This window comes from Peromyscus eremicus, chromosome 8a, assembly GCF_949786415.1.
Source record: "Peromyscus eremicus chromosome 8a, PerEre_H2_v1, whole genome shotgun sequence".
Classification (NCBI taxonomy): domain Eukaryota; kingdom Metazoa; phylum Chordata; class Mammalia; order Rodentia; family Cricetidae; genus Peromyscus; species Peromyscus eremicus.
Genome location: NC_081423.1, coordinates 6,618,714 through 6,638,315, shown reverse-complemented (window position 1 = coordinate 6,638,315; position 19,602 = coordinate 6,618,714). Strand labels below are relative to the sequence as shown.

The window sequence follows — 19,602 nt, the reverse complement described above, 5'->3', positions numbered from 1 at the left end:
ACTTCACAACTGTAATTTTGTTATTATTATGAATCATAATGTAAATATCTATGTTTTATGATGGTCTTAGATGACCCCTGTGAAGGGGTTGCAACCCACAAGTTGAGAACTGCTGGTCTAGAGAGCTTGGTTGGAGCTTTCCAACATCCCAGTGCGGCGTGGCACAAAAGGCTTAGCTTCTGCTGTGTAGTTATGTTACCCACAAGGCAGGCTTAGCCACCTGTTCCCAAGAAGCCAATTAAAAAGGTAAATTAAGTGCAAAAAATGGGGATTTATTCAATGTGGCCACATCGGGAAGAGGGATAAATAAAAGAGGTCTGGTCACACCCCAATCTGTCTTCCAGGTCCGGATATGAGACTTAGGTTTAAGTAGACAAGATCTCTGTAACTAAGCAGTCCTGGTCAGGGTGCGGTCCCGCCCGCCATTGTCTCAGCTGCAATCTCTCCTGCAAGGTTCTGACAATTTGTAGATCTTCCTCAAGGAGAGGGGTTCCCCTCTAACTGTTCCTTGGGCTTTAACCCTTTTTTCTCACAACATGAGACCCCAGGGGAATTTCAGTTTCTTGGGGGTTCATTGTTTCAATAGCCTGACAGATGAATGTCTTCACTCCTGCCAGGAGGGTTACGGTCACGATTTTCCCTGCCATAAATTGTCCCATTTCAACAGCCCCTGGTTGCTGCTGACAAATATTTCATTGCTTGTTTCATTGCAAGCTCAACTAGTGTCATGTGTCTGTCTAGATACGTCATGATAGGACGTCAAGTAAACTCTTAAGAACATAGTCTAGTTCTCTGGGTTAAGCATCACCTTGGTGGGGGAGGGGACACCCTTTTTTCCCCAGCATGTCTCTGATTCTGTTCTGTTCTGCTTTGGAAGAGTAAGGAACGAGGGCAAAGAGGTTTCTCAAAAGAGGAGCTGGAGACCTGCATGGTTAACCAGGTAGGTGCAGACCTGAAGGGGTGGCTCAGTAAAGATGTTTCATTCCAAGCCTGACAGCCCAAGTTCAATCCTGTAACCCACCCCATACCTTGCCCCTACACCCACAACATACCCGGCCCTCACACCTCACACCCACCCCACACCCATCCTTCACCCCACATCTCTCACCCACCCCACACCATCACCTACCCCACACCCACACCCATCCCCCACCCCACACCCACCCCCTACCCCACACCCATCCCTCACCCCACATCCCACACCCACCCCACCCCACACCCATCCCTCACCCCCACCCCCACACTATGTAATTAGCTTGTAGGTGTATCTGGGCCTACTTCTTCACCCATCTGAGGACTTGCCCTGGTCACTTGTTGAACCACCCCCGTCCTTCTGAATGAGGAGTCCCCATGCTTTGCACCCAGAGTTTATTTCCTAGTACGAGGCTGAGTAGCACTCTTCCTAATTGGTCATTAATTATCCAGAACAACTTCCTGAATTTGACAGTCTACAGAAACCATGAATGTCTGCTCAAGTATACCGATTTCTTTTACCGTTTATGATAAAATAAAACTCAGGGATAAATATCAAGGATAAAACCCCGAGATAACCACAAGTGACCACATACCACACACCACTAAGTGCCCCACAACCCCTTGGCCCTGCCTCTTCCTCTTTCAAGGGCCTTTCTTTTCCTTTTCCTGGGGCCGCCAGGCAACTCCATGATCCATTCCGGCCAGCTGAACATGAACCCTGCCTCTCGAACCAATGCTCTACTCCTTTGGACATCAGACCACAACACAGACAAAATTCCCATAACATTCAAATCTAGAACAACCCAAACCATCAGCACAAATGTCTACAATAGTGTTCACTCCACTGGTATTTATAGTAATTTCAACCAGAAAACATCACCTATTCTGTACAAGCATGCAGAAAAATCAGTTAAGTGTCTGGCTTACAAATTCAGAAAGAATTCCAAAATTCCAAGTGCTACAGATGGGGTTCATCCTCACTTGATGTCCGAGGACAGCCTGGTCTACTAATGTTTTTAGACCGTATTCCTCACTTTTAGTAGCTACATCAAAGTGTACCTAATGATGTGTCTGTTGCCATTTTGTTGTGTTGTTTTATAGCAGAGTTTCCATGAAGCCCAGGTTGACCTGAAGCCTGTAGGCTCAAATGTGCAGAGATCCCGCTGCATCTGCCTTTTTAGTACTGTGCATTACAACCCTGTGCCACCAACCTAGCTTGGTCATCTGTTACCTTTACAATCAGGAGACATACAGGAAATAGTGATGAGAGTATTCTGGGATGTGTGGAAGGCGATCATAGAGTTTGTCTCAGGAAGAATGCTACAGGGAACGCCAGCCTCCCAGAGCTCAGGGCTAAGGCATCTAAAGTGGTGACAGCAATTCTCCACGAGGGAGTCAGAATCCTGTTAGGAGTCTCTTGCTGGATAGAGGGTAAAGAACACAAACTCTGGGGTTGGAGTGATGGCTCAGAGATTAAGAGCACTCACATGGAACCCAGGTTCAATTCCCAGCACCTACATGGCAGCTCACAACCATCTGTGACTGCAGTCCCAGGGGACTCAATGCCTTCTTCTGACCTCTTTGACACCAAGCATCCATGTGGTGCACAGACACACAGACAAAATACCCATACATATTAAATAAATAAATATTTTTTAAAGGAAAGTGAATAGGGACCACCTCCTCGTCTGCTTGGAGCTGGGAAGGGGCTGAAACTTACACACCAGATTCTTGAGCCTCTGGAACCCAAGGGGGCACCTGCCTGCCGTGAGGAGAGAGAAGATGGGGGTCCTCCTCTCACTGTTTGCCCTGGCCAACCTCTTCAGACACCTTGGCCATTTCTGATGACCATGCATTTCCAGTGAGAGCCACAGCTCAGTTCCTGTCTCAGGTCAGCCTCACAGCACAAGCTGTGGAAGTCAGGGCAGCCTGGAGCATGCGCAGGCTGGAGGAGCAGAGAAACTGTAGAACCAGTCCCTCTGCTGGCAGCAGTCAGCCACTGCCTACCACCAAGTAGAAAAATGTCACCGGGGGCAGACTTCGTGGAAAGCCAGAAGCCCAGTGATGTGAAACGTCTTTGTTTTAAAATTATAACTTTTAAGTCTGCTGAAGAAGAGTGCCAGTAACACAGAGCGCCTGCAGGCTGGTATGACTGCTAACATCTAGTTTACATTCCTGCCCCTACAAGCCCCACACGCACCCGGGAAGGACCGTAGTTCTAATGGACACCTACCTTTGTTTGGGTCTACTGAGTAGTATACAGTCCCCAGTGCTCACAGTGGTGACTGGTGCCTGCATTTTTTCATTCTAGAGTCCTGGATGTCCCGACTACAGCATCCTCTCCTTCATGGGTGCTTTCCATGGGAGAACTATGGGTAAGGAGGGACCAGTACAGTTCCAGACTTCATGCTTCCTGTCACCACAGATGCTAATGAGCAGAGACAAAAGCTCGATCTTTAAGCTTCCTTGTATCTAGGAAGTCATCAGTCTGAAAAGACAGAGGGTTTAAAGTGTGTGTGTGTGTGTGTGTGTGTGTGTGTGTGTGTGTGAGAGAGAGAGAGAGAGAGAGAGAGAGAGAGAGAGAGAGAGAGAGAGAGAGAGAGAGAGAGAACGTGCTCATGCACGTGTGCTCATGCCTTCCCCCTCCTACCTCCAGCACGTTTTACAGGGAGTGAGAACAAAGGCATCAGTCATTCTGAAGTTCAGTATTGTCCTCTGATCAGAGGTCAGCCTCTTCTTTGAGATGTTTGTGTGTTTCTCCATATCACCTCCTGAACTTTTTCCTCATTATTATCTCTCCCTGTGCAGCAGCGTTCATAATTTCTCAAGCCTGCAGAGTCTCCCAAGCCTTCCTAAGCACCACCTAGGCCAAAGGTTAACTCAGAACAAACGCCTAGCAGTGTACACGATGGGCTATTGCAATGTGAACATGTAGGCAGCTGAAATGGCTCAGTGGGTAAAGGCGCAAACTTGTTGGCATGAATTTGATCCCCAGAACCTACATGGTGGATGGGACCCCACTAGCTGTCACCCTGCTCTCACATGCACACGCTGGCACACTCATCCACCCCAATAAATAAATAAACGTATTTTTTTAATTTTGAGAAAAACGGGGCTGAAAAGATAATGGCTCAATGGTTAAAAGCACTTGCTCTTGCAGAGGACCTGGGTTCAGTTCCCAGCCACCACATGACAGCTCACAACCATCTGTGACTCCAGGTCCAGGGGGTCTGATGACCTCCTACAGCACACAGTCCACATACAAAACACTCGTGCAAAACACTCATACATGTAAAATAAAATATTTTAATATAGTTTTGAAAAAAACACTATATACCTGTAGATTCCTTTCTACAATATAAAATGCAAATATACTCTTATAATCTAGAATATAAAGGGCTAGAAAGATAGCCCAGAGGTTGTGAGTGCTTGCTACTCTTCAGAGGACCTAAGTTTTGATTCCCAGCATCCATGCCAGGTGGCTCCCAACCATATGTGAGTTCAGCTCTAGGAGGTATTGTGCCCTTTCCTGGCATTTCACTCACGTGACCTACATTCACACAAACATATGTATACATTAATAAAATAACAGCAATAACACAGAATATAAAAAATGTCCCATCCATCCCTCCTGTAACCAATCAATTCCATTCGGTTTCCTGCAGAGAGGGGATGATTGTGCCCATTTGCAAATATGAATTATGGGTCAGCAAAGGGAGGAACTTCCAAGGCCATTTAATGACAGAGCAAGGATTTTGAACTCTTGTCTCTCCTCTTCAGCAATTGGGTTTAATCTGAGACAAATCATAAAGCAAATACACCCACACACACCCCATCCAAGGTTCTCATGCATGAGGCTGAACGCTCATCATGCCCTCTTTAAAGACACCATGCTACTGCCCCAAGCCAACTGTCTGTTCTGTTTTGCTGGGCTCAGGATGCTTAGCGACCACACACTCCAAAGCAATTCACAAGATTGACATCCCTTCCTTTGACTGGCCCATTGCTCCGTTCCCACGGCTGAAATACCCCCTGGAGGAGTTTGTGAAGGACAACCAGCAAGAGGAGGCCCGCTGCCTAGAAGAGGTAACCTGGTCCCCACAGCCTCCTTCCATCTCTGTTTCTCTCTGGGCTCAGGAGTCTGAGCCCAGAAGAGGACAAATGCAGGACGTGGTAGTGCTCCTCAGGGAGGAAGTAAGGACATGGAGACCTCATGTGTCAAGTGTTCGGTATGGGAAGAGACTAGAGGCATTGTTTTGGTACCTAGCATTTATCCCCACTTCTGGTACCGATTTCTCCACCATTTCTTTGGGGACAAATTTAAGTGACTTCAAAGTAAGGGAGACTAGATGTATTTAATTAATATGGATGTCTGGTAGGAAAGGGGCTCCATGGGTCCAGTCCCCTGGTTGGCATTCTTTCCCTGAGTTCTAGAGCTCCTGTAAGTTTCGCTGGAGGTCACACTAGAAAAGAATGAGGACTTGCAGTCCCTTGCCTCCACGTCTACATTTCCCCAGAAACAGCCGCCTTTGATCTGCCCCGTGTAGGAGATGGAAAAGTATAGGAAGAGGCCTCCTGCTGGAGCAACAGTGACTGTACTCTCTATATTGCAGAGATGCTCAAATAACTCTGCTGACTTTCTTCTTGAGCATGTCACCATTTTCAGCAGTATTTATTAAACACCTACCAGGTGCCAAGCGGAGTGCTTAGTGGTTGGTATCAGCAGTAAATGAAAGAGACGAGACCATAGGTCAGGCTTGTAACCTAGAAAACTACAGATTTCTTAGTTACCAGCCTTGAAAAGTAAGAAAAGGGCTGGCGGGGGGGGGGGGGGGAGTGAGGTGAAGACAGTGTTCTCCCGGCATTCACAAAGGCCTGGGCACCAAATAAAATCAGGTGTGGTGCTGCATGCCCATAATCCCAGCATTTAGGAGGTGATCAGGAGGGTAAGAAATTCAAGATCATTATCAGCTACATAGTGAATTCAAGGCCATCCTGGAATAGATGAGACCCTGTCTTAATGAATAAGTAGAAATAGATGAAATTTATTTTAGTAGCATCTTTTATTTGTTCCTTGAGATACAGTCTCAGATTCTAGCCAAGCTGTCCTGGAACTTACTGTTTAGCACAGGCTGGCTTCAGACTTAGAGAAATCCTACTGCCTCAGCCTCGCCAGTGCTGATGTTCCAGGAATGAGACATAGCATTTTATTGAACCTAATATATCGAAATATGGTCTCAACATATAATTAATATTTTTAAAAGTATCAGTGAGACTGTTTTTCATATTAAGGCCCTGGAACACTGTGTGTGTTCTGCATAAAAACTGTTTAAGTCGTGGGTTTTGTTTTGTTTTGTTTTTTAAATTTTGAATACTTATTAAACAAATAGTAAACTATCATAGTGCTATTTGTCCATCATTTCTAATACCTGCTTCAGAACAAGAGTTCAAAAATAGAACCACTTAGGGACAGTTGGGAACCTTTCTTATGTACAATCGTTTTGTTTTTTGGTTTTTTTACATCCAATGTAGCAGTGTGAGAGTTATAGATCATGCAGTGCAGCCGTTCCAGCATTTAGTTCAATCCATTTTATGACTCAGTACACTCTCAACCCAACCAGGGATGTCTTAGCACCCTGGGCCGTCTTCTCAAGTCACTCTAAGTGTTCTGCCCACACAGTCCCCAACTGTACAACACACAGCCGCGCGCTGCAGTCTGCCTTCGCTACAGATGGGTTTTGCAGCAGCTTCTGAAATGAGGCCCTATCTTAGTCTGCCCACAAGCCACGCATACAAGCAGAAAGAGCGGTAACAGCACAACAGAGGCAGCAACAGCGACATGCTTAGAGTAGTGGCCATGCCCACCTTTTCAGTAGGTTATTCTAATACGCCCACTTACAGAGCCTGGCATGGTGGCACATGCCTGTAATACTAGAATTTGGAGGTAGAGATAGGAGAGTTTAGAGTATATGTCCACGCTCGGCTACATAGTGTACATGTCCATGCTCGGCTACATAACAAAAACAAAAACAAACAAAAATTTAAGACAAGGTTTCACTATGTCACCCTGGCTGGTCTAGAAGTCACTTTGTAGACCAGGCAGTCCTTGAACTCACAGTTTCACCTGCCACTGCCTCCGGAGTGCTGGGATTAACGGTGTGTGCCACCAGGCCAGGCACTACATAACAAATGTGAGGCCAGTCTGGGCAATATGTGTGCCCACTTACAGATCAAGAAAGGGAGGGTTCAGAAGGCTGAATTACTTGTCCCATAGGTGCTAGCCCCAATAACAGCAGAGCACGTACCTGTACAGAGTGTGGCTCCTAACAGGTCCCACACTTGTCCTGGGAAATGCCACAGACACACTTTCTGTATGATTTCAAGGGGTTCACAGAGCACCCCCCCATGCCCATCTATGGAATCTACTGTTCTTTCCGGGGGGGGGGGGGTCTGTGAGCAGCTCCCTTCTCCCCTTCTGGGTTTAGGTAGAAGATCTGATTGTGAAATATCGGAAAAAGAAGAGAACAGTGGCTGGAATCATCGTGGAGCCCATCCAGTCTGAGGGCGGAGACAACCACGCATCAGATGACTTCTTCCGGAAGCTGAGAGACATCGCCCGGAAGGTTAGAGTGCATGGAATGAGGCTGGATAGGACCATAAGGGTTTCTGAGTTCAGTTCCCAGAGCAAAAAGTTGGCTCCTCTTCTGCCTTGGGTCCATGAAAACTTATATGTGTGCAGAAACTGACTGGCCTTATTGAGGACAGAGAAGTTGGGGTTGGTTCTAGGGATATAGCTCAATGGAACAGGTTTACCTAGCTTGTACAGAGCCCTGTGTTCCACTTGAGGTGGGGGCAGGCTTCAGTTGGGAGGCATGGCTGATTCTTATTTAAAGTAAGTTTGCTGAGTCAGCCCCTCGGGCTGGGGTTGTCGTTCAGTGGGAAAGCACTTGGGTAGTATGCACAAGGTGCTGGGTTCAGTCCTCAGCATAGAAGAAAAAAGTTTTACGAGACGTGATGGCTCAAGCCTACAATCAGCACTTAGGAGGCTGAGACAGGAGGATTATCACAAGTTCAGGACTATCTTGGGTTATGTAGAGTTCAAGACCAGACTGGGTTATAGAGTAACCTGACTTTAAAAAAAAAAAAAGCCTCCAAACTACTAGGGTCTTTTTTTTTGCGGGGGGGGGGGGGTTGCTTTTCCTTTTCATTTTTTTATTTTATCTTATTTTATGTGTATGGGTGTTTTGCCTGCATGTATATCTGCGCAGCATGTGCACACACTGCCTGCAGAGTCCAGAAGAATGCATCAGGTCCCCTGGAACTGGAGTTACAGACAGTTGTAAGCTGCCATGTGGGTGCTGGGAATCGAACTAGGGTCCTATGGAAGAGCAACCGATGCTATTAACCATGGAGCTATCACTCCAGCCCCCAAACTACTGTTTTCTTCTGGTGTCTTCGTTAGGGTTTCTATTGCTTCGACAAAACACCAGGACCAAGAGCAAGTTGGGGAGGAAAGCTAGGTTGATTTGGCTGAAGCTTCCACATCACTGTTCATCACTGAAGGAAGTCAGAGCAGGAACTCACGCAGGCCAGGAACCTGGAGGCAGGAGCTGATGTGGAAGCCATGGAGGGGTGCTGCTTACTGGCTTGCTCAGCCTATTTTCTTACAGAACCCAGAACCACCTGCCCAGGGATGGCACCACCCACAATGGGCTTGGCCCTCCCCCATCAATCACCAATTAAGAAATGCCCTATAGTCAGATCTTATGGAGACATTTTCTCAATTAAGTCTCCCTCCTTTGAGATAGCTCTAGTTTGTGTGTCAAGTTGACATAAGACCAGCCAGCGCAGCAGGACTTGTTCAGTGAGGAGATCCCTGACACGGCCACAACCCCCTGCTTTCTCTTTCGGGAACCTGCCTTGTTTTCCAGTCCACTCTGGCCCACAGTCAGCAGGTGTAGAAGGAGCAGCGTCAACACCACCTCTTTGGTCTAATGGATTGGGCATTATATCCATTAGCTTTTTGTCACTGCATCCAAATTACTTGATTTAAACAGAGTACGCCCCCAGAGGAAAGACTGACTTTGCTCCATTTCAGAGGGTTCAGGCCATAGTCATCTAGCCTCACATGCGTGGGCAGATCACTATGGCAGCAGAAACATGTGACAGAGGAGAACTGTTCACAGTGTAGCTGACAGGAAATATAGAATGAGACAAGAAGTGACCAAGAGATACTCTACCTCCCCCCTCAAAGACCCAGTGACCTGTTTCCTCCAGCTAGACCCCCCACTTCTAAAGTTCCCACGGCATCCCAGTTGCACCCTGGCAGGAGAGCAAATGCTCACCATAGGAGCCTGTGGGGGGACTTTATATGCACATGGTAACAGGTATATGTACTACAGACACATCAAACTAATCAGTTCATAGATAAGACACATGGGACCTGAGCCAGTTTACACACATATGGAGTTAGTGAATCTGGGTAATGCAGAGAACATGGCCGCTGATGTGGAGGGATTGACTTCTCAGCTTCAAGCTTGCACACATTGCCTTCTGATGCAGTCAAGCCCAGGATAGCAGCCACATATGCCTCAGAGCTCTGAGATGGTGTGGGGAGTATTCGATGGACTGGTTTTGTTCTGTCTGGGCAGTTCTAGGGTATGTTCAGATGTAGCTCTGATCCAAACTGTTCTGTTTTGGTCTGCATAACTGGGGAGTGGGGCTTGGCTTCTCGGTTTAGAGTACAAGGCTGAGGCACACAACTAGACTCCAGCTTGGGTGGGGTCCCTGGAGGCTTACACATGTTTGTTTCTCCCTGCCCTGTTCTCGGAGCAGCATGGCTGTGCCTTCTTGGTGGATGAAGTTCAGACTGGAGGAGGCTGTACGGGCAAGTTCTGGGCCCACGAGCACTGGGGCTTGGACGACCCAGCCGACGTAATGTCCTTCAGCAAGAAGATGATGACCGGGGGCTTCTTCCACAAGGAGGAGTTCCGGCCAAGTGCTGTGGGTATCCTGGCTTTCTCTGCTTGTTCAGAGCACATGGTTGTTCCTTTGTATACCTAAGGAACCAAGGGGCCTCCTGTGTGGCACAGAGGTTTCCTTCAGTGGCGCGTGCAATAATAACGTCAGTAGCTGATGCTGTGGAATGGGCACTTTGTGCCTGTCCATTTCTGGTGGTCCCTTAATTCACACAACAATCTAACTAAGGAGTCTTGTATTCTCTTTGCAATGCTTTACTAATGGCAGACCAGGTCTAGAAGTCAAGCAACCTCTGCGTAGTTACTTTTCTCGTTGCTGTGACCCAGTGCCTGACAGGAACGTCTTAAAGAAGAGTTTGGGCTTACAATTTGAAGGGATGTAATCCATCATGACGGAGGTATGGTGACAAGAGCAGGAGATGACCGGTCACACTGCTTCTGTCAGGAAACAGAGAGAGGGAAAGTGGCTTGGACAATAAAACCTTACAGTGGGTCCCCAGTGCCCACTTCCTCCGGCAAGGATCCGTTCCTTAAAGTCCTATAGGCTTCCAAAACACCAGCAGCTGCTGGGGACTAAATTTTCCAACACATGAGCCTGTGGGGGACACTTTTACATTTAACCCACAGCGCCCTCCAAGATCTGAGCCTGTTAGTGACAGTCAGGAGTCTCACAGAGCCCATCTGTTACCATGCACATACACTACAGATTTCCATGTGTACATATAATACACACACACACACACACACACACACACACACACACACACACACAGAGATTTATTATTTAATTGTTGTGTCTGTGCACGCTAATGCCAGCAGAGGTCAGAAGAGAGCTTCAGAACCCTGGAGCTGGTGTTACAGGTGCTTGCTAGCCGCAGTGCGGGTGCTAAGTAGGAAACTCTGGTCCTTCTTAACTGCTGAGCCAGCTCTTCGATTCCTAACACGTGACTTAAACCTGGGCACATGGGCAGTCCACACTGTAAGAGGGGCTGGGAAGTGTTTAGTTGGCAACATTGCCACTGTAAGGATTCATGGATGAGTAGATCATGTTTGAGAGTCAGCAGACCACCATGCAATCCCAGTGCCACCACCGATGAATCAAATTTGCTAGTATCTTCTAACCTTTCTGTACCTCGACTTCCTGCTATACAAAATGAAGATGGTAGGGCAGTTGTGCACCACATAGCAAGGTTTCAGCCAACAGTGGGGTGCACATATCACAATGCTCCCTCAAGATTGAATTGTCTGTAACATTGTGATGACATTTTAGTTTGTCTAAGAATATTTGCCCAACGATGCAATCACTTAACATTGCATCTCTTAGAGCATCTCCTTTGTTAAGTGATGCACACCACTGCAGTTAAGGAACAATCATCTTGATTTTTCTGGGCCTGAGAGACTTCCCAGGGTATGTGACAAGCAGCTCTCTCAGTAGTACTGGATAACTTCAGTGAGATAATCAATGTTTCCTTCCCAGCCCTGAGATGTTTGGTGGTCTGGTGTCTCTCCTCCTTGGGAGATGAAAAGGTGTCGGTTCTGGGGAGATGGAGTGAACTGATTGCAAGCAGGTGAACATGAGCTTGAGCCTAAGACTGTGTGAAAGGCCAGGCATGCAGTACATGCTTGTCATCACAGTGCAGCTGGGAAGGCAAACGCAGGAAGTTTCCCGGGGCTTGCGGGCTAGCCAGCCGGCAAATCAATAAGCTTCGGCTTTAGGGAAAGACCTTGTCTCAAAAAAACAAGAAAAAATAAAAATAAAAAAATAAAATAAGGTGGACATCTCCTGAGGAACAGCATTATCCCTCAGCTAGGTTGACCCCAGGTGGATGACAGCTGACCTGGCTTGAACCACCTCACACCGAACTCCGCCCTCTTTGTGTCTGTGTGTGGATGGGCACGTGTGTGTTCATGTGAGTACCCATGCACATTTGTGCACGTGTGTGTGGAGGTATATACTATTTTTTGCAGGAGGGGCAAAGGGAGGGTTAGAAACTTAAAGTAGAATCATTCATTGAATTCCTCAAATGGCAAACAGCCACCACGCAGCTAAAGGCTGCCAACTGGGTTTCTCTCCTGGGCAGTGTCCACGGAGGGACCTGCACAGAGTAAAGGGGTGGAATCAAAGAGGGGCAGGGGAGGGTGTGCCTCGGGGCAGGGGACCCTTGAAGTGTTCTGCTGTGAGAGCCCTTCTGATCAATCCCCTATCCCACTCTAGCCTTACCGCATCTTCAACACCTGGCTGGGAGACCCGTCCAAGAACTTGCTGCTGGCTGAGGTCATCAACATCATCAAGCGGGAGGACCTGCTCAACAACGTGGCCCATGCCGGGAAGACCCTGCTCACGGGGCTGCTGGACCTCCAGGTACCTGCCTCAGCCCTGGCGCTGCTGGCTGGCCAGCAGTTCTCAGCTAGCCATGCCGCTTCCAGTTCCCAGGTCACCCCGTTCTTCCATCTCAACCTCATCCCTAGTCCCTCATTAGCTCTTGACATCAAACTCAAACATCCCACTGAGAAGATCCCTCCTATAATGCTCTTGTAGCCATACTCCCCTCCTCTGTACTGTCCAATGGGCTTTGTTGCAAGCCTCATGTGTAATTGTTTTATTTTTATTCTATTGAAACAAGGTATCATGTAGCCCAGGCTGGCCTTGAACGTGATATGTATCAAGGATGACTTCGAATTCCCCATCTTCTTGCCTCTACCTCCAAGCCCTGGATTACAGATGTGTGGTACCATGCCTGACTCACAGGTGTAATTTTAAATATCTTAGAAGTCAGATGAAAAGCAAATTGGAATAGGTAAAGTTACTTTTAATGATATGTTTTACTTAACCTATCCAATGTCCAAAATACTATTATTTCAACAAGTCATCAATATAGAAAATAAGTAATGGCTAGGCAGTGGTGGTGCACTCCTTTGGGAGGCAGAGGCAAGTGGATCTCAGTGAGTTCGAGGCCAGCCTGGTCTACAGAGTGAGTACCAAGGCAGCCAGGGCTACACAGAGAAACCATGTCTCAAAAAATGAACGAAAGAAAGAAAGGAGAGAGAGAGAGAGAGAGAGAGAGAGAGAGAGAGAGAGAGAGAGAGAGAGAATAAGTGATGTGCCAGGCCTGCATCACATGCCAATGATCTCAGTTCTAAAGAGACAGAGAGGAAAGAAGGTCATTTCAAGTTGGAGATCAGCCTGGTCCACAAAGCCAGTTCTAGGCCAGCAAGGGCTGTAGACTGAGTCTTTCTCACAAACAACATGGCTCGGGAGATGCTTCAGATTCCCAGCACTCACATAAAAGCTGTGTGGGCATGGCAGCACCAGCAGGTATGATCCCGATTTGTCTTCCTGCTACAGGCCCGGTACCCTCAGTTCATCAGCAGAGTGAGAGGACGGGGCACCTTTTGTTCCTTCGACACGCCAGATGAATCCATAAGGAATAAACTCATTCTAATCGCCAGAAACAAAGGTACGGGGGATGGGAGTGGACACTGAACTTGGTCACCTCATGTCTCGAACTCTACTGGTGTGGGTGCCAGCTTTGCTAGGTATGGGGTCGGGGAAGCGGGGGTGCATGGGATAAACAGACTCAATGCCCTTTCTCCAAGGAAGAAAAGTTGGCGGTGGGATTCGTTCTCTTTCTTCTCATCTGACTTTCTTTCTTTTCCCTGCATTTTGAGGCAGCGTGTGATGCATCCCAGGCTCACCTCAAACTTGCGATGTAGCTAACTGAGGATGACTTTAAACACCTGATCCTCCTGCCTCCGCTCCTCCAGAGCTGGGATTACAGGCATATACTACCTCACCTAGCTTAGTCAGTGCAGAGGATCGAACCCAGGACCTCATATAGGCCAGCCAATCCCTACCACTGAGCTACCCCCCGGCAGCCCATGAGAGATTTCTTCATCCACTCATGTGCTGCAGACATCCACTGAGAAGCCAAGCTGTGCTAAAGGTGGAAACAGGCACAGCAAAGGCCGAGTCCTTCCTCCAGGAAGCCATGGTTGGTCTGGAAAGCAGATCGTAAATACAGCATTTGGCAGTCACTGCCTCCATCCTGGGAACAAGGAAAGCGAGTGGGAATCTGGGGGAGGGAAGAAGGCCCTGAGTGTCAGGGAAGGCCTCCTAGAGGAGTTGGTATCTATCTGAGGGATGAGGGATGAGCAAGGACTGGCTGGGTCAGGAAAGAAAGGGTGTCCTGGGCAGAGGGAGGGTATGCATGATTGTCTGAGGCAGGATGGTACTAGGAGAGGTGGAGAAATAGAAGACTGAGCTGGGGACAGACAGACAGGAGTGATGCTGAAGAACAGATGCCAGACCTCCTCACCCTGGCCTAAGGAACAATTTAGTGCTTTGGAGTTTTCTAAAGAGCTAAGGGAAACCATGGGGGGGGGGGGGGTTGGTTTATTGTTTTGGGGTTTTGTTGTTGTTGTTTTGGTTTGGTTTTGTTTTTCTAGACAGGGTTTCTTTTCATAGCCTTGGCTGTCCTGAAACTAGCTATACAGACCAGGCTGATCTCAAACTCACTGCCTGTGCCTCCCAAGTGCTGGGATTAAAGGTGTATGTTGCAGCTACCTGGCAAAACCATTGAGAGTTTTAAGTGGGAAGATGTTGTGGGGAGCTCTGAGCACCCACTCTGGATCATGCACACAATCAGACCTTTCTCTTGTATCTTCTTTTGTTTCTATTTTTATTTTTGTTTTTCTACTTTAGTAGGGGGGGTGGGTACAGAACCGAGGGCCCTGTGTATACTAAGCAAGCCCTACCACTGAGCTACACCCCCAAACCTTTCTTGTGCCTTCTTATGGAGTCCCTGAAGCAGCCCCAAAGGACAGGAACAATTAGCTGGGGTTTGTTGCTGTTGTTTTGTTTTCTTTTTTTATTTATTTGTTGTAGTACTGCAGAGTAACCTACAGCTTTACACATGCTGTAACGGACAAGTGTTGTACCACTCGACCAGCTACCCCCACAGGCTGCCCACCACCCCTGTTTTTCCTTTAAAAACATTTTTTGTTGTTGTTGCTGGGCTGTGGTGGTGCATGCCTTTAGTCCCAGCACTCAGGAGGCTGAGGCAGGCGGATCTCTGTGAGTTCGAGGCCAGCCTGGTCTACAGAGTGAGATCCAGGACAGGCTCCAAAACTACACAGAGAAACCCTGTCTTGAAAAAAACAAAAAAGGAAAAAAAATTTGTTGTTATGTCTGTGATATGTGTATATGTGAGTGTCCAAGTGCCATGGCGCACATGTGGAAATCAGAAGACAACTTCATGGAGTCAGTTCTCTCCTGTGTTTATGTGGGCTCCAGGGATTGAATTGAGGCCATTCTGCTTGCATGATAAATGCTGTATCTGCTGGACCACCTCCTCTCACCCCCACCCCCACCCCCATGAGCCCCCACCACCGTCTATTTGGAGACAAGAGTCTCACTAAATTTGCCAGAGTGGCCTTGAATTCACCCTATAAATCAGACTCATTTTGGATTTACAGTTCTCCTTCACAAGCCTCCTGAGTAGCTATGATTATAGGTATGTTCAACTGAGCTAGCTTTTACCTTTTTATTTATTTATATTTTGAGATAGGGTCTCATTGTGTAGCCTAAATCTAGAACTTGGAATCCTCCTGCTTCTACCTCTCAAGTGCTGGGATTACAGGCATGTGCCACCATGTCTGGCTTAGCCTCCTTCCCCCCACCACCACCACCAGACAGAGTTTCTCTGTGTAGCTTTGGTGCCTTTCCTGGAACTCACTCTGTAGCCCAGGCTGGCCTCAAAGTCACAGAGATCCACCTGCCTCTGCTTCCCGCATGCTGGGATTAAATGCGTGCACCGCCACCATCACCCAGCATAGCCTCCTTTTTAAAATGTAAAACAATAGTTCCAAAGATAATGAGCAACTCAGGCAAGTATACCCAATACACACGATGAAATCCCCCTTTGAAAATCAGCAGGAGCCACCCCTCGTCAGTAATGGCTCAGCCCCTTCTGTGTGTACTTTTGTAGTGTATTTATTTACCTATTTTCTTACCACAGTGCACCATGGCAAAGGTAGAACTTTTACCTTGGTATTTCTTTACTATCCAACCCAGTAGGAAGAGAGCCAACATACAAAGTTAGGAGGTGCCGGGCGGTGGTGGCACACACCTTTGATCCCAGCACTCGGGAGGCAGAGGCAGGCAGATCTCTGTGAGTTCGAGGCCAGCCTGGTCTACAGAGTAAGATCCAGGACAGGCACCAAAACTACACAGAGAAACCCTGTCTTGAACCCCCACCCCCCAAAAAATTTAGGAGGGCTGGGCCTGGTAGCACATGCCTTTAACATCAGGCAGGCAGATCTCTGTGAATTTAAGGCCATCCTGATCTACATAGCAAGTTCTAGGCCAGTCAGGGCTACACAGTAAGACCTTGTTTCAAAAAAAAAAAAAAGAAAACAAACAAAAATCAAAATTAGGAGGGAAGGATAGAAGAGGGTGGGTGAGGGAAGAGAGAGGGGAGAAAGGAAGAATGAACAGCAAAAGGAAGGTCAGAGAGGGCCTGCATGAGAGAGCAAGGGAGGGCGGATGTCAGTGGCCACTTACGTTCTGGTCTCCCAAATGTGGCCCTAGGAACTCCCACTCCTAACCTGATCCTGCTCTTCTTCCAGGTGTGGTACTGGGGGGCTGCGGTGACAAATCTATCCGTTTCCGTCCCACGCTGGTCTTCAGGGATCACCACGCTCACCTGTTCCTCAATATTTTCAGTGACATCTTAGCAGACTTCAAGTAAAGAAGCCATTCCGTGACATTCAGAGAAAGCCTGGTCTCAACGGTGTCAACTTGATTAGTTTGCCTAATTCATATTTTCACTTAAAAGTTTATCAGAGGCGAATGTGTAAACTGAAGGGTCATTTGTGGGGCAGGCTCATTGTTCAGTGGGTTGTGGAGGGGCAGAGGGGGAGAAGCTGGATTTGAGTTTCCTCCCTTCAGAACTCACGGTGCCAATTGGTTAAAGCCCTTAAGTTCTGTGTAAGCCTTGGACACTGTCTTAGGAAAGGCCACGAGGCCATATTTCTGCTAACGCTGGACCAACCAGTTTCTTAGAAGCCACTCAAGGCCATTACACCTGCACTGAGGCAGACGGGCAGGATCCTTGGGTCTCTGTCCATCTCAAGTACCCTGTCTTGGGATCAGAGATGCCAGTGTTCTCTTGGCCTTCACAAATGAACGTTCCTTGCTTCTCACCAAATCCCTAGCTCCATGCCCCACTCATGACTTAGTGAGGGTCTGGATGGCTCTCAGGAAAATGACAAGGTAGGGAGATAAGAAGTGTGTTTGGGGGAGAGGAAGGGCTTCTGGTATCCTAAACACCAAGATCCACCCAGCCCTGTGCCCCAGTGATGTCCATGGCCTGCGAATTCTATCCTTGACTGGACTGTGCTCCTAGAGGATCTCTGAGTGGTATCAGTGGTGGTTCTTAGGCAACATTCTCCACCGTGTGTCAGTCTGGATCCAAGGGAAGGAAACTACATCCTGAGCACCTAGGGGCCACAGGGGAGCTGCCTCTGGAGCCTAAGCTGAGGAGCACAGGCAGTAGAGCCCCTTCATCTCATCCCCAGGGCCTCTGACCTGTGACCCCTCCCCCTGGGAACTTCATAATCCGGCTTTCACTCATCCACCTTTCCCTCCTCTCCTGAGCAGGGCTGTTCCATGCAGGGGCCACTGCTAGACTTCCTATTAAAGGCAATGTGTTCGTTATAAAGGCATAAGAATACCACACGTGGAAAGCAGCTTGCTGGTTCATGATGGTGTTCTTGGACTTGCCCCCCACCCCCACCAGAGTCTAGGCCTTTTCTGAGCGTGGCTTACCCTCAGCCAGCAGCCAATGCTTATGCAGGCTTCAGCACCTCAGCTGGAGGCATGATGTTCTTAGAACTGACGACCTGAGAGGCTCCTGAGCAAAGCCCCACATCCTTCAGAGAGGCAGTGTTTAATGGGGTAGACTGCAGGGGGCTGGTTTGTCTTCTTCCAAAATCTACTTTGCATCCTGGTGCCCTCGTTGACTGTCTGGAGAGATAGGTATACCAGGGTTCAGCCTTTTGCTCTTGAGTCATCCAAAGATCCAGCTCCCACGCTTCCTTAGGCATGGTCATCAATTTACTTGCCTTGAACATGAAAGGCACTGACATGCTTAACAGACACAGCAGATCTCTGAATCCCATTCACCTCACAGCCCTGCAGTCTGAGACTCAGCCACCTCTTTTCATAGCCATGTGTAAGATCATTTCTACAACCGTTTAAGTGACAGGGTCTGCCTCCCTGTAAGGTTTCATTCACCAGTATGTTTATTTCCACATCAATAATTTATTCACTCACTCACCTTTCATGAAATATTAGTGCTGTTCCAGTCCCTGTGCTAAGCACCAGGAACACAAACACGAAATGGGATAAAGTCCCTGCTCCCAGGGGCTCCCACTCCCTCGGGGAGCACGGACCCTTAATGTCAAAGTCAGAGTAGCAAGTGCTCTAGCAAGGGTTTCTGGATGTTAGTAAGTCAAGGACCCTTTAAGGGGGAAGGGGTGTTTGAGCAGAATTCTCCAGAATGAGGAGAAATTAGTCAAGCACAGACAAAGCAAGGAAGAGCGAAGAAAGGAAAAAGAAAGCACGTGCAGAGGGGCACTTGTTCACAGCCTCAGCCCCTTCCCAGGAACCAGACCCCGCCCAGAATATCCCAAGGTTCAAGGTTTGATTTAACAAAGAAGTGCAGGCCAAACCCCAGTTCATCTATTGGTTTAAGGACACTTCCTCCTGAGAACCATAGCAACACACGCAGATTCAGTCAGGTCCTTGGCGTTCAAAGGGTTTTAAGCTAGGACACAAGCAGGAATCACTCTCTTTAGGAGAGGGAGCAGCTGCTGTTTCACTTTCTTGCCACAGGGTGTGTTGACAGAAGAATAAAATCGTTTCTAGAAAGTCATCTCCAGATGTATCGTTCACCCCTTGCCTGGGAACTGTTCTCATTTTAAACAAACAAAATTTAAGCCATTTACCCACAAATTCTTGACTCGGGCACAGTGTTCCTGAGATGTCATCTTTGGAGGTTAGCTCGAAGAATTCCAAGGAAAAGGATTTTCCACAAAACTCAAGATGGTAGAAACTTAGAAAAGGTTGGTGAAAACCCAGGAAGCCTAATGGGCAGGCTTCTGCCTAGGGCAGAACCCACAAAGAGGCGCTTCTGTGCAGGTCTGGATGTATACCCATCATGCATTAGTATAGTCAAGTTTAGTAAACGTCTCTAGCCAGTCCTGTCAATTTTGCAGAAAACAAGGTCCAGTACTAGCAAGTCTTAGCACATCCTCCCTTTTTATTATAATTTTTTTTATAATTTTTACTGATGCTCAGTAACCATGCAAAATTGTTCACATTAATGTACTAGTTACTAGATCTGTACCTATCTTATCTATACACATATATATATCAGCTCTGTAGAAAACCACAGCTAGCGAGCATCGCAGGCTCACGAAGACCAAGTGATCTTGTTTACAGTAATTGTTCGACAGTGCCAATAAGTGATGAGGAAACTAACATGTCACGGTGTAACTGGTGACCATGTGCACAATTCCATGAATTAAACTTGTTTCCTGTGTTAATCGGTATTCTTAAATTAAAAGAAAATGTTTATAATGGAAA

At 47.6% G+C, this 19,602-nt stretch overlaps 1 protein-coding gene across 4 annotated transcripts in view; it reads left to right on the top strand.

The window, feature by feature from the left end:
- Positions 1-19,602, top strand: part of Abat (4-aminobutyrate aminotransferase) — a 104,105-nt gene extending 84,503 nt beyond the window's left edge. For all 4 annotated transcript variants that reach the window (XM_059270043.1, XM_059270040.1, XM_059270042.1 and 1 more), the window contains 8 exons: positions 878-940; positions 3,287-3,350; positions 4,913-5,061; positions 7,461-7,598; positions 9,811-9,978; positions 12,169-12,315; positions 13,300-13,411; positions 16,581-19,602. In XM_059270043.1, coding sequence (XP_059126026.1) covers positions 878-940; positions 3,287-3,350; positions 4,913-5,061; positions 7,461-7,598; positions 9,811-9,978; positions 12,169-12,315; positions 13,300-13,411; positions 16,581-16,702 — 963 coding nt within the window. In that variant the 3' untranslated portion in view covers positions 16,703-19,602. The remainder of the gene's footprint in view (positions 1-877; positions 941-3,286; positions 3,351-4,912; positions 5,062-7,460; positions 7,599-9,810; positions 9,979-12,168; positions 12,316-13,299; positions 13,412-16,580) is intronic.